At 46.2% G+C, this 14,969-nt stretch overlaps 1 protein-coding gene across 1 annotated transcript; it reads left to right on the top strand.

Annotated features, from left to right (window-relative positions):
- Positions 1–331: 331 nt before the first annotated feature.
- Positions 332–3,321, top strand: LOC136452175 (dephospho-CoA kinase-like). The gene is made up of 4 exons (XM_066452816.1): positions 332–468; positions 573–701; positions 1,763–1,908; positions 2,429–3,321. The coding sequence occupies exons 2-4, from the start codon at positions 594–596 to the stop codon at positions 2,865–2,867; spliced, it is 693 nt and encodes a 230-aa protein (XP_066308913.1). The 5' UTR covers positions 332–468; positions 573–593; the 3' UTR covers positions 2,868–3,321.
- Positions 3,322–14,969: the final 11,648 nt, after the last annotated feature.

The raw sequence follows: 14,969 nt of genomic DNA, 5'->3' as shown, positions 1-14,969 counted from the left end.
ACAGACCAGCGAACGGAGCCTAAATTAGTGTCCGATGTGACACTTAATGCTCCTTGGAACGTTTCCTAGTGTCCTAGGAGTGAACCGTAGCTATGGATGAAAATGGATCGGATACGAATGGATATCACTAATATTATATTTGTTTTCATATTTCTGTCTGGATTCGAATACAGATAGTGTCAACTATGACGGATGACATCATAAATATGTGATTTAAGTATTCAGATTAGATTACGATATTGAATGTTGAATATCCGAACTCATATACGGATAGTAGACTTTTTTAAAAGGATTTGGTAGGTAGGTTGGAAAATATCCGTACGGTCTTCGCCCTAGCCCGAGCTGGAGCCGGAGAAAAGCCTGCCAAGGAGACCGTGAACAAGCCACACCTCGCTCCCTTCCTCCTCCACCCCATCGCTGCCGCCGATTCCAACGCCGCCGGAGCGCCTTCGACTCCGACACCTCCGGGTAAAAATTATTCGCCCTCAATTTGGATCTCCTCTCGTCCTAGTGCTCAACTCTGTGAAAGTACGAGATCGACGACTGAGCGTGTTCTCTATCTTCGTTTACAGCAAGAAGGGGAAGCCGAGGAGATGAGACTGGTCGGCCTAACGGGCGGGATCGCGTCCGGGAAGAGCACTGTCTCTAACCTCTTCAAGGACGCCGGCGTCCCCGTCGTCGACGCCGACATCGTTGCTCGGGTAAGCTAAGCAGGCGGCCCAAACCTTGGAGCTATCTGATGCTATCCGCGCAGACTACTAATTATTGCTTCTAGAACTCAAATTGTGTGCTGCTCTGTTGCTTGCCTGGGCATAATGTTGTTAGATTTGGTACATTACCAATATCGGAACTTGTAGTTCAAAAGATGCCTTTGTGTGGAGTGCAGTTTTTTTATATATACTCTAAAGAAAAAGTATGAACTTTGTGCCTTTCTTGCCTCTCATAGTGCTTTCGTACAAACATTATGTCAAATTCTTTCTAAATTATCTCTCTATAGGCTACACAAACAGCGCTTTTGGCCAAAATCAAAGGTCTTTAGTAGGTTATAAACATTAAGCACATATGACTCCAATATTTAGCTGCTAGCATTGTCTTTTGTCTGCTGTAGCTGTGTTTCACGCATGTAACTTAGAGCTTAGGCTCCTCATTTATTACTTCAAACAGAAGTACTATTTTAGTTTACACTTCCAAAAGAAAAGAAAACAAAAGGATCTTGTAAGATCATATCACACAGTTGTGACATCGCGATGATTTTTTATGAAGCCTTCAACTTATAGACACTATAAAATTTCAGATTGCTATTGTACTTGTTTCCTCATGTTTTTGTCACTCCTCTCTTTTCCCTTTCCTTACCATTTACAACTGGATCCTATACCAAACAATCAAACGTAACACTGCAATAGGAATTGACAACATGTGCAACACACTTTTATGAGAATGGCAGGTTGTATGATCTTGTAGACGCTCTCTTCTATTTTCTAATATTAGTTAGTACCTTCAATAAAGACCGGAACAGAAAATCGTTGCTGCCACAGTGCCTGGAGCGAGGCTCTGCCCTTTTATACACAACCTGATAGCCAGTGTACACAAAACTACAACAATAGTTACTAAATGAATGGCTTAGATACATTACTTGCACTGGAAAGCATGATTGATAATTATATTTTCAAAGTTCTGAAATTTTTATAGGATGCTGTAAGCTTGTTACAACTGTGTTTGCTCTACAAACATTGTACTGATTATAAAAACCATGCATTTATAGGATGTAGTGCAGAAAGGCACTGCAGGTTGGAAGAAGATTGTAAAAGCCTTCGGGAATGATATTTTGTTGGAAAGTGGAGAAATTAACAGAGCTCACTTAGGGCAAATTGTATTTTCTGACCCATCAAAACGTCAACTTCTAAACCGGTACACCTTTCACTGATTTGAAATATTTCATCGCCTTTCACTCTCTGTTTTTTATGAATGCAGTAATACGTGTCAATTTTGTTGTATTATGCAATATCACATGAGTCAGCTGTCCAACTATCATTCTTTGTGTAAGTATTAGTGTTGTTTAACTTTATTTGATTTATTTATTGTTACCATTAAACATGAAAAGACAAAACATTAGCTATGCTACAAGGCTGGAGAAAATAAAAGTAAAGACCAAACATTAGCTATGCTACAATGCTGAAGAGAATAAAAATAAGTACAATAAGGATGTTATAATTAAGTAATTAACTATGACACTGGTCTACCTGCTTCTCCGTTGCCCTTTTAATATAGATTTTCATGACTATCGCTTGATGACACAATTTCTTCTTACTGGCAATTTTTGGTATTCTTATTCTGTTAATTTTTCAGCTAGCTGAACCATTTGTTTTTTTGTCAGTATTTGCCATTGCTAATAGGAGTTGTTCTGTTTTTAACTTTTTGGTTTTATAAGTCTTCTGGCGCCACATATTTCTTGGGGAATAATGTGGGAGATAGTGAAACTATGGATGAAAGGATGCAAGGTTATCATCCTGGACATCCCACTGCTGTTTGAGACCAAGATGGATCGATGGACAAATCCAGTAATTGTGGTCTGGGTTAACCCAGAAACCCAGATTCAGAGGCTGATGTCAAGAGACGGGTGCTCTGAAGAGCAAGCGCAGAACAGGATCAATGCACAACTCGCGCTGGACTTGAAGAAGTCAGAAGCCGACATAGTGATCGACAACTCTGGATCGCTGGATGACACCAGACAACAGTTCCGGGAAGTCTTGAGGAAAGTCTCTGAGCCCTTAACATGGAAGGAACGCTTGAGATCTCGAGATGGGCTGATCTCTGTTGTCGTGTGCACGGCAGTGGGTGTATTACTTGCCCGGAAGAATCTGCTATGATCCTGATGAGGGTTAGGAAGTTAAAAGAAGTGGTATGTCGTTTTAGTGGACGTGCACAATTAAGCTTGTCTGGTGCCTGTGCCCAGGAGGAAATTGAAGGGCTGTATGTGGAGCTTTGATTGATGAAATAATTTTTTGGTATGACGTTTTGTTTTTGCAGTAGAAATTGCCACAGCAACGCAGTGCGTATATTGGCTGGAGGTCTCTGTCCAGTGTACCCCTTTTACTAGTTGGACACAGTGGTTCGATTTACGAAACTCCATTTTGGGCCTGTTTGCATGTGCCAGATATCCTTCCAAATCTCGTGGATGGACTAGCAATTACAACTAATTCGGTCCATCCATGTGAATATTCTTGTGTTAGCCTGTTATAGGAAACGAAGCCTTAGAGATGACAATTGTGCATAAGTTGGAGTTTGTTAACAGACATGGTCTGATTGAGGATTGGTTTAAACTAGAAAGCTAGGGCGCGGCGTTGCCGCGCTAACTTTGAGCTGAGCTGTTGTAGTTTTGCTTGAGTTTCATTAGGTTATCTTTGTAGCACTTCAGGGGATGTGATTATATCAAAGAAAATTAAATGCTTGTAGCCCAAGTTCTGAATTTGCTTTAGCCATCGTTCATGTACAATAAGCTACTTTAGACAAGTGCAAATACTACATTGATCACTAACACTGAATATTACTTTTGCCATCAGAGATTTGTGTTAAAGATTAAGTAAATCACCTTTGGTAATTTCGTAATTACTTGGTTTGCCTGAGGTTTAAGTAAATCATCATTACATAGTTACTTGTCACATATTTCTGGTGATGAGTGAACTAAATAGAACATTGCATCACAGTGATAGCAAATTTAAAAAAATCTAATCATGGTGCTCCTAATCATCAAAGCTACGGACATGCACATTTCATCAAACACCATGGCTGCAGTGTGGCAATTAGAAAAGAGGAGAAATAATACGGAGCCAGTAAGGATCGTCAACATTGGTTTTGAACAACCTTGAGGAGAACGAAGTTGTTGCAGGCAACGACTGGGATCTGTGTTATTTGATATCACTGCGGTTGATTGGCGGTACTCGGTAGCAGCAGGTGAGCATCCCCACGGTGGCGGCGGCGTCTTGCCGCGGGCTCATCGCAGTGGCTGGGGCGGCTCCTCACAGCGTGAGGAGGCCGCCGCGGTCGGGGCCGGCTGGTGCGGGTCTTTGCCGACCTCGAGAATCGCGTCCCTGGTGTGCGCGGCTAGAGTCGCCACGGCTTCTGTGTCCCTCAGTTTAGCCTGGAGCTGGGCGATTATGGTCGACATGGGATTGGCTACTGTGAGTGCTGCAAAGTCCTTGCCGTCCTTGCCCTTCTTCCATCTGGGACCTGGCAAATCCATGAGCTGATGGCACACGACATGAGATTTGATGGAAATCCGTAATCCACAAATCTACGGGCATGGCATCTACGACATGGACGAAAGGGGAAACAGGAGAGAGAGAGAGAGTAGAGCAGAGACCGCCTCACCTTGTGCACAAGCAAGCGGCCGGCCTTGTAGCTGCTTGCTGCACCTGCTGCCGCTGCCGCAGGGGTTGCCCTGGAGGAACGGCGCCGTTGGGCAGGGTCGCAGGGGCCGCCAGTCTGGAGCGGGGCAAGGCCGTGAGGCGCGGAGCCTGCGCTGTCTGCTGCAGCGGACGGCGGCGGCGGCTAGGCGCGGGAGGGGCTGTCGGGCAGGGGCGGCTCACGACGCCGAGCGGAGAAAAGTGCGGCGCGAGGGAGGGGCGGAGCAGACGCTGGAGGCAGGGGGAGGCGCGAGGGAGAAAGGAAGGGAGAAGCGGAGGGCGGCGGGTCTGCCCCGCGGCCCGCGCTCGCCTGTGGGACTGTGGGTTAGATTTCGAAATAATCTGAGGTGTTTTCTGCAAAAGATACTGAGAGGGCCTCTGGAACGAGGGTTGATTTTCGAAAAATATAAGGGGTTTTTCGAAAAATGACCGTCGCTCGCCCGATCGAACGGCCGCGAAAAGCCGGTGACGTGGCACGCTATCTGGCCGCGGTTTGGGCGCAAGTTTCATATAGAAAGATTGCTTCTTAATAACTTACTCCATAAATAAATAAACATAACGCTAATATTGCATCCGTCCGGGTGTGACCATCCTAACGCCCCGTTCCTGGACCCGCGCAGCGCGGGTCCAACATGCCACAGGCATGCTCCCCAGAAATCCCCACCTTCTCTAAAATAAAAAGAAAATCCCAATCCCCACTCGCTTTACTTCGTGTTGCGGCTTTACCGTGCCTCCTCTCCGCCTCATCGCTGCACGTCGCGCAGCGCCCCTATCCCGCGCAGCGTCTACCGGCATGCCGCACTCAAGCCCCCGCCGCGCATGCTCCACCTCGCTGCGCCCCATCCCACACAACGAGGTGCCCCGCTCCCGCCCCTATGCGTCGTGCCCCTTGCCCCACAGCTCAGTGTCGTGCCCTGTCCCTCGCCGCGTTGAGGTGGTGCCGAGGTGCTGCCGACGCCGCCAGTCCCCACTAGAAGGTTCATGGCCACTTCGACGTTCGCGCCGCTGCTACGCTCGTCCTCAGTTCGCACGTCAGAGATCCGGAGTGGCCAGACCAGGTGCAGGCGCAGCTAGTCGCTGCCATGCCATGCTACCATCCTCAGCCACCGGCTAGCCGGAAACGGCCTTTCCCCGCCCTGCTCTACATCGTCCGAAAGAAGAAAGGTGAAATACACATGGTGCAAGTGTATGTTTTAAATGTTTCACATGTTTCATAGGTATATTGCAAGTGTTTGATATGGATGTTACAAAAGTAGATCGAGATGTTACATATGTTGCAATGGTTGTGCACGTATGTTGCAAGCTTCTGTTCCCAATGTTTTATCTATTTTTTTCAAACGCGGGTTGCAAGTGTTTATCTGTATATTGCATATGTTTCACACATTGCATGTGTTTTATCTGGATGTTGCATATATTTTGCAATGGCTTTTTCAAGCATTTTTCGGGTGTTTTACAAGTGTTTTAGACATATGTTTGCTAATGTTTCAACTGTTTCGAACGTATGTTGTAAATATTTCATTGGGATGTTTCAAAAGTAGATCGTGTGTTGCATCTCTCTCCTCGCCTTCTGCTGCCTCACCTCGGTGTCTCCTCCTCTTCTCGATGTTGGTGATGTTCGGGCTGCATGGGCCCACGTGGGGGCGGGAGGCATGGGTAGGGCTTGTCGTTCGAGCAGTGCGGAATCCGAGCGGGCGTGGCGTGCGGACGTCCAGACACAGACCTGGGACCGGATGTCCAGGCGCTAGCATGACCCTAAATAAACATAAACATAGCTGTGATTACTGGCAGACGCTTTGACCATGAGGTCGTTAACAAGGCACATTCGGAAACAAGAAAAAGGAGTTTTGCTGCGTACAGGTAGCGTACCGCTAGTCATGGCCGAAATCAAAGCGTCGTTGGCTGTGGAGCGTTGAATCATAGGACTCGTGCCTTTTCTTACGTTTGGCTATCGGAAGGGATGGGCAAGGACCGGAGGCATGTCCTGGCCATGTTGCGCCTCGTCCGGTGCTCCACCGGTCACCACCGTCCGGCGGAGCATACCTGCATGTGCCGGTTGTTGCGGCGGCGGCGTCGCCGTCGCCGGGTCGGACACGCGCGGAAAGCCACTCCCCGTCCTCTGGTTTGGTGGCACGGCGTCCAGAACGGCCGCGCGCGCCGCGGTACGGTTGTTGGTTGCACAAACAAAACGAAACCTTGTCGCAAATCTCGGCGCGCGAGGTGACACGGCCACGAACCCCAAACCTCTTGCATTGCATTGCATAATTGGGCTCAGCTAAACACTGCACTTTCATCGCTGTCCTGCAGTTGCGAGCTCACACAGTCACACACTCTCTACTGGTCACATCACCTGCTCCAGTTCCGTGTGTTCATCCATCTTGGCTGTTGTAAACAATGCTATTCTTGACCTTGATAACCAATGGAGGGAGAGCGATTTGCTAGCCGACAAGGACTTCCGGCATTAGCGACTCATCCTTGTTAAATTAAGCGGTTGTTAGCCTCAGTGATTGATTGCATTGTTGTATGATATCCCATGTGTTTTGGTCAGAGTCGGATTGGAACGGCCAAACAGGACGATGGCACGGGCAGTAGCTGCCAATGTACAGTTGTCAGTTGGCAAGCATATATAAACAAACCAGTTCCACTAAAACATATATAAACAAGAATACTCCACTTCCACTATATTTTGTCGATCATGCTGCAAAGGTTCATCAGTGGCACTTCAATTCTTTAAGATAACCAAACCAGTTCCATCAATCATTGATCCATTTCTGCTGGTCTCAAAAAGCAACAACTGAATTGTGCCGTACTTGGGTTGCTGCTGCCAACACGGGTCGATGATGAGACTGCCACCTCACCAACGTGTGCTACAATGGTCGGAAAAGTACCGTTGGTACCTCTAAATACTTTCATCTTTTCTATTTTCTATATAATTAATTGAGAAATATATTATAGAGGGTATTTTAGTAATTGAGGTTGTGTCCTTCCGAAACTAACGCAGCCCTGTCGTCCGTCCCTCAAGGTGGTCAACCACTGCGTCCATGGAGCCGTAAGAGGTCGACTGGTCCTGCTCCTACAACCGGAGGAAGCTCTCGTCGAAGGACGGTGGCGACGCACGCACACAGCTGCAACGGCGTCAGGAAGCAGCAGGCGGTGCCGACTGCCGAGAGGACTGGTGGGTGGAGGACCTCTGTGACCTGGAGGTGCCGACTGCTGGAATTCGGTGAGGCCTACCGCGGCGAGTTGATTAAGAGGATCGGCGCGCAGCTGGATCGAGCTTCGATCTCGCACCTTCTGATGCCTGCTGAATCCGGCGACGACGTGATGTATAATGTTGACATGGTGGCTGCGATACTGGAGGAGTTCATGCTGCAGCACAAAATGAATGGAAGTGAGGCAAAGCTGCAGGAAGATGATGACAACATGGATGTAGCTGCTGACAGCGTGATCACTTCTTCGAAGCTGGTGGATGGTTCTCTCTCTTAGATCGCCAAGGATCCGTGCCTTCCTCTGGACGAGTTCATCGCCCTTGCCGAATTGATACCGATTTACCCTTACTTGAAAATAAAATACAAAAATAAAAAATAAATCTTGCTCCACATATTTTGGTACTAGCCCTACCTAATTTAGTTCTATCACCAACTATTTTGGTACCTTGCACTTTTAGCTAAGTACCTCCTATTTTTCTACCGTCCGATCTTACCTAATAAATGGTCCATGTTTTTTCGACCATCGTAAAACTTAGGTTCCCCTGTAATTAATAACATTGGAGCTTCCTCTGTGTCCCCGAGCGAAAAATGGCATCTTTGACTTAATTAATTTACCACACGCTGATGCACTTCATTGTTGGTTTCTCTAATGTCGAAGAGCAGGGGCCATGCATGCTAATCTCTGTAAAAAAGATGTAGAAGAGCAAAGTATGCACAGATGTCATGTCAGTAAGATTTTGCTCAAAGGGATCGGAACAACCCCAGAGGAGGTGCATCCCATCCACCATACAGGCCGATGAGTGCAAGTAGTGATCCAAAGCGTAGTGCTTTTTTTAGATAGTCAAGCCTCTTTTTCTTTCTTTAGAATACCTGAAGCATAATAATACCACTTTCTGTCAATCCAAATAGTGCTTGGCTTAATTGGGTACCATATGGTCTCCATAAATCATGATGTAGTTTTTTTTTTTTACCAAATTGTTTCAGTTTGAGGCTTGGCCACTGCTATTTTGAGCAAAAATTGCAATATGCTCTCATAATTGTGGGGCTCACCTTCATCCATGTTGTATGGTGTCCCGTGGACCTACTGTGAATCGGCTAATGCATGAAACTTAGTGATTCCTTCATTTATAGTATGTTTTTGGATTGGAGAATGCTAATTTTACATGAATATTTATCTTCTCCTTCACAATCGAATTTTCTCCTTCACATCTACGTAGTATATATATACTGCATTCTTGTGTTAGCCTCACGCCTCGCCCCTACACAAGGTGGGCCACCGTGCCTCGCGTGCCTAATCAGACCCCAGCAGCAAAATCACACGCAAAAATAGGAACCATGCCAAGGAATTTGAAGTGCATGTGACCTGTCTGACCTCAAACTGAAAGCACTAAATGATACTCCGTTCTATCACTGTGTTTAGAATATCTAATAATTGAAATCCAAAAAATCGATGCCCAGAGTAGAGTCCACACGAGCACAGGTTTCAACCATGCCCTATATATATATCAAAATCAAACATAAGTAGTTTTGCCAATAAAATACATTTATAAATATCTCAGTAAATGAAGTAAGAAAAGGCAGAGAATACTAAGGTTGCACATCGGACAGGAAGAAGATCAAAAAGTGGCGCCCCGTTTATGGGCCAGTAACTCTTAACCCAACATATCTTATTATTTTTCTTCTCCTCATCAGATGTTCCTTCTAGGAAGTATGAGCATCTTCATCGGATCCTCTTTCTTATTTCCTTTAAAATTTCATATAGGAGATCGAGAAAACTGAATGGTAAGAGGACTAGAGGAGAGATGGGCTGCAGCAGATTAAGAAAGCCCATCCGCTATATATTTATGTGGGATCTACATGGCACTGACAAAAAACTCTTGCTGCCTTCTTTTCTGTCCCTCCCGTGTCTCTCTTTTCAGATAGACTCGAGTAGTATGCGCGGATGGCATGTGATTTTGCTGCTGGGGTCATGTGATCATATAATATACCCTCTGCTTCAAGCGACCAAGTCGAGTCAAATTGGGCATTGCCTTGAGGGAATCAGGGCGTTGGATATGGGGAAGTACAGCAACTCTTTGTATATTTGCATTGACAGAGAGGGAAACGTCTCTGTACATATGTACGTATACATATATAGTTAATTTGTTGACGCCAGATCTATGTTTGTGGATCTGTATTGGTTACAATTTGACGGGCGATGTGTATCAGACATCATTTCAAAGTGACGCGTCAGTTTTCATCAGAGACGATATGTATCAGACATTATTTCAATGTGACGGGCGATACTATGATTTATGAACCCCAGCGTATGCATGGGACGATAGAAATGCGGGATGCATTTGTGATTGCTTGACTAAAAAGCTGCCATTATTATTATATATATAGTATCATCAGCAAAAGAATGTAACGCCGCTCGCGAGATCAAGCTAGGTCCTCCTTATAGATTAAATATTTCAGAACAGCAAGGTTGGCTAGCTAATTACAATTAGGGATCAAGGTCCGCCCCTCCAAATATGCTTTTCCACGCGCGCATGTGTGGATCAGCATGGTGCGAGACGAGTGAGGATAAGCACGCCCCCCGGCCCGATGATCGATCGCCATCACGTCTGCAGTGCAACTGTTGAGCCTTTATCTCGACTGATAAGTCCGGCTAGTGCTAGTTTGTTGTGAGAGAAAAATACTGTTGGTTGACGGATAAGCCCTCACTTAAACCAATGGTTGTCTACGCGGATTGCAGCGTACGGACGGTAATGGTTTTTTGCTCAGAGATGGAATCGTCCTCGAATCCAGGCCGATTCCTGCTGCTGGGAATTGAATGCCATTTCCGTCTAGATCGTGCATGCCGACCGTCGTATCTAGGCACAAAGCCCGAGCCCATGAGCCCGGCACGGAGCCTGCTATTTAGGCCCGGCCCTAGCCCGGCCCGGCCCGAAGGTCAATGGGCCCGGGCTGGCACGGCACGGGGGTGCAGGCCGTGCTTGGGCCGCACCCTAGGCCCACAGGCCGGCACGGCACGGCCCGCAAAATAACGGCAGGCCCGTAGCGGCCCAACGGCAAGCAGGCCGGCGGCCGCTGGCCCAAGAACTCCCCCCTCCTCCCCATATATAAACCGCGACCCCCCCGGCTCCCACCCCCACCCTAACCCTAACCCCATTCCCCTCCCAACCGCCGCCGCACTCGACACCCGCTCGGTCGCTCGTCGCTCTCGCTCGTCGCCACTCGCCTCCTCTCGTCGATCCATCTTCGCCGCCGGTGCGACCGTCGTCCTTGGATCCGGTGATATCGCCGCCGCTGCATCACCTCTCCCTGAGTTCCCTGCTCCCCCAGTCCCTCTCCGTCTTCCTTTTTACTCCTTCTCCTCTGTTTGTCGATGAACATGTGAGTCCGCCTCCCCGTCTCTCTTCCGCCGTCGCTCGCCGTCCTTCTTAATCTCGTCTTGCCCTTGTGTGGCCCTCGTCTTCTCCGGCGCCGGGCTCCGGTTGCGCAGGCAAGTCCATCCCCATTCGTAACACTAACCCTAGCCCCTAGATCTATACGTTTCTCAGTGTTTTGATTTTGTTTTTGGGATCATTTTCTCATCCTTTTCTTCTTTTCGTGTTCTTTTTCTTTGCAGGTCTGCTGCCGATGCCTCGTCGTCAACTAGCCTTGGCGTAGACGGACGACGGGCAATGGCACCGCGGCCAAGCCGTAGCCGCGCACCGTTGAGGAACGGTGCTGGAGTTCAGCCGTCCACGGCCGAGGGCCCCATGGCGTGTGACCCGCAGGGCGACGATGCCATGTTCCCTGTGACTGGCGACGATGACTTGGTCGCGGCTGGGCTGTCCCCGGAGCACGACGACGACGGTCGTGACCCCTTTTGCGGTGTTTGATGACGCCACCCGCGGGACACAGCCGGCGATCGACGTCGATGCCGTCGATGCAGGGGCAACGGGGACAGGGACGGTGGACTCCAACACCCACTCCAACAGCACTGGTGTTAATGGTAATGCTGATGGTAATGGTACTCGTACTCCTTCCTCTGGTGCTGTTTCTGGACTTGGTAAGCGCAAGTCTAAGTGCTGGGGTGACTTTGAGGAGGTTTATGAGAAGATTAATGGTGTCGATGTGCGTGTTAGAGCTATATGTAAGATGTGTAGAACTGTGTTGAGTGCTAGATCTGCTGCTGGTACTGGTCACATTCTTAGGCACCAAAAATCTTGCAAACAGAAACCTAGTTATCTTGGTTGTGATCCTGCACCTGATGATCCTGCACCTGGTTACAGTCTTATGCATCAACGCTGTGCTTGTCACATTATTAATCTGATAGTCAAATCCGGACTAAAAAGAATCAAACCTTATATAGAGGATTTTAGAACTGCAATTAATTTCTTGAACTCCTCTAATCAAAGAATTGCTATGTTTAGAAACTACTGTGAAGCTAAAGGTATGAGACCTAGAAAATTTGGCTTAGACATGAATGTTAGATGGAATGCTACTTATCTCATGCTAAAACACTTGGTTCCTTACAGTGAAGTATTTTCTATGTTCATAAATTCAAATTATGGTTCTGCACTGTTGTCTCCAGCCCATTGGCACGTGGCTGGGAAAATATTAGAGTTCCTGGAAGTATTTTATGACTCTACTGTTACACTGTCTGGTGTTTATTATCCTACCAGTCCTCTTGTGCTGCACCATGTTCTGGAGATTGCAACCCATTTGCATGCATGTGAAAGGGATGTTAATCTTAGACCCTTTGTGTACCCTATGCAGCATAAATTTCTTAAGTATTGGAAGGACATTCCTCTCTTATACTCATTTGCATTCATTCTTGACCCTAGAGCTAAGCTCAGAGGTATGCAAAGGGTCCTCCATTTACTTACTGAATATACTGGTACTGATTACACTACTTACTATGCTGATTTAAAAACTGAGTTGCATAAAATGTTTGAGAAATATTTGAGAAAGTTTGGTGCAACCAGGTCACAAAGGGTTGCTGGTCCTACCCCACCCACTGGTAAGAGAAAACAGACTTGGGGGGTAATTTTTGGAGGATCAGGTCTGCCTGGTCCTTCCAGTGGCACTGCCTGTTCTTCTTCTCACTCTACTGCTTCTGAACTTTCAAGCTATTTGGACAGCGACTGCATAACTGCTTATGAGGATGGTTTTGACATTCTTCTGTGGTGGAAGGACCACAAACTAACATATCCCATCCTGGCTATTATGGCCAGAGATATCATGTCAATTCCTGTTTCCACTTGTTCTTCAGAGTCTTGTTTCAGCTTAGCAGGGAGGATCCTAGAAGAACGGCGCCGGAGCTTGAAACCAGAACATGTTGAGATGCTGACCTTGTTGAAGGACTGGGAGCTAGGAGAGAAGAGGGAACAACATGAAGCTGCTGATACCAAAGAAATTGAAGATGCATTCGAGAATCTGTTCCTGGATGAACCAGAAGGTGAAGATGATGCATCTGGTGGCTGAGAGTGGCATTGGTTGGCTGGGAGTGTTGGAGTACTTTTGTGTGAGTTGAGAGTGGATGTGTCCCTCACTCACTTGCTTAGTTTTCATTTGAACATTTGAACAATGGTCTGTAATAAATATGTAAGATTAAGACATTTGGAGCTGGCTGCACTCTTTTTTCCTGCCTAGAGTTTCTCACAAGGGTGAGTTTTACCTAGGTAGGTTTTTAATGAGGCAGCATTGCACAAAACAGCTCTTTTTGATATTTAAATATGTTGTCTTCATCTTGCTGTTGCTGCTGTTTATTGCCTAAGTGTCCTAAATGGCTAAGTGTGAAAAAATTGTGTTGGTCAAAATTCATACTTATGTGTTCATGGTTGAAAAAAATGGATTGAGATGTTTATTTGGAGGTGTTTTAGATTTAACGGGCTGTGGGCTGGCACGGCCTGCTATTTTTGCCGTGCCTCACGGGCCAGCACGGCACGAAAAATGGCCCACAGGCCCGTGCCTGGGCCGAAGGCCAGGCCCGCAGGCCGATGAGGCACGGCTCGCAGGGCACGGCGTGCCTCCTTGGCCCGATAGCCATCGTGCCGTGCCGGCCCGTGACCGTGCCGGGCCGGGCCGATGCCCAGATATAGTGCACAGTACTGCACGGGCGGCCTTGCAATTGCATGCACCCACGGCCGGCAACGAATACGACATGTGATGTGAGTGAAAATTGCACGCGCGCGGCTGGTCAAGATCACTTGGCGCGGTAATTTTTATTTGCCACGCGCTGTCAGAGAATCTTCATTAAGTTGTTCTATTAATTGGGAGGTTTCTAAGAGACACAGACACTAGTGCTCAGCCGCAACTTCGTATTGTGTTTCAACACTTGCAACTGTAATTTTACTTAATTGTTTTGAAAAGAAATATTGTTCATGAGAAGATTGGAATTGTAGTCTGTTATTACGTGACAATGGAACTGTCTAAAATAGCAGAACATACGTGTGGTCCATGGAGAGAGCAAAAGTACTCTCTATCAGCACCAAAGGAGCTTTTTTTTTCCTTCCCAAAATGAAAGTCCGAAGTTAACTTTTTTTTCTCAAGAAAGAAAGAAAGAATGTTACGGTTAACTGTCTTTTCACCAAGACTAGCTGCATTGAACCATGCATGTAGTTTGAGCACTAGCAAACAGAATTATTCCTGCAACTGACTAGGGGCAAGTCTCGGTTGGTCGCTTTTAGAGCTCAACAAATAAAACACGAGAAATTTTTCTATTTGACACTAAAAATAAATGTTGCTTTCTTATTTGACACCGAAACTTAAAATCTTTCCTATGTGTTACCGCCTCAAGTCTTTTTCTTTTCTATTTAACACTTCTGTTAGTTTAGAGTTATAACGGTGTTAAGTCTTAGAGAAAAATACTTTTTTACCCCTGTAGTTCTTTTTACCGGTTATGACATTCCCAGTAGATATTGCTATTTTTTTAAAGTTTTTATTTCAAATTGTTATGTTTCTCTTGCTTCTATAAAATAATGAAATGAACATCATCTTGTATAATTACTTATAATTATGTTGAGTTCAATATCAATCATTTAGGTACACAAAACACAACAATGAAATACGATAAATAAGGAAAGTTTTAGATATAAAAATATTTTTTTCTAGATTTGATTTATGCATGTAATCTGGCAGATATGGTAATTTTTTTTACTTTGCAACTTTGGACTTGATATATTTTAATTACTATTATGTAATTTTTTAATTACTACTATGTACTTTTGAATGTGACATGATAATTTTGTACAGGCGTCATATGCATTTGGGCCAACCTCATGTGCGCGTGATTTGCATGTGCGTGTGCGTGCGAAAGGTGAGACCGTGAATGGGTTTGGATCGAATGTGTGAAATCGAATTTGGATAACACTATTTATCCTATTTT

The sequence above is a fragment of the Miscanthus floridulus genome, chromosome 5 (assembly GCF_019320115.1).
Source record: "Miscanthus floridulus cultivar M001 chromosome 5, ASM1932011v1, whole genome shotgun sequence".
NCBI lineage: Eukaryota > Viridiplantae > Streptophyta > Magnoliopsida > Poales > Poaceae > Miscanthus > Miscanthus floridulus.
Note: the sequence above shows the minus strand (reverse complement) of the source record. Positions and strands in the feature narration are given on the sequence as shown.

Coding starts and splice junctions, on each gene's coding strand:
- LOC136452175 (XM_066452816.1), top strand. CDS start 594: ATGAGACTGGTCGGCCTAACGGGCGGGATCGCGTCCGGGAAGAGCACT. Junction 702..1,762: donor ACGCCGACATCGTTGCTCGG/GTAAGCTAAGCA, acceptor ATGCATTTATAG/GATGTAGTGCAGAAAGGCAC. Junction 1,909..2,428: donor AAACGTCAACTTCTAAACCG/GTACACCTTTCA, acceptor TGGTTTTATAAG/TCTTCTGGCGCCACATATTT.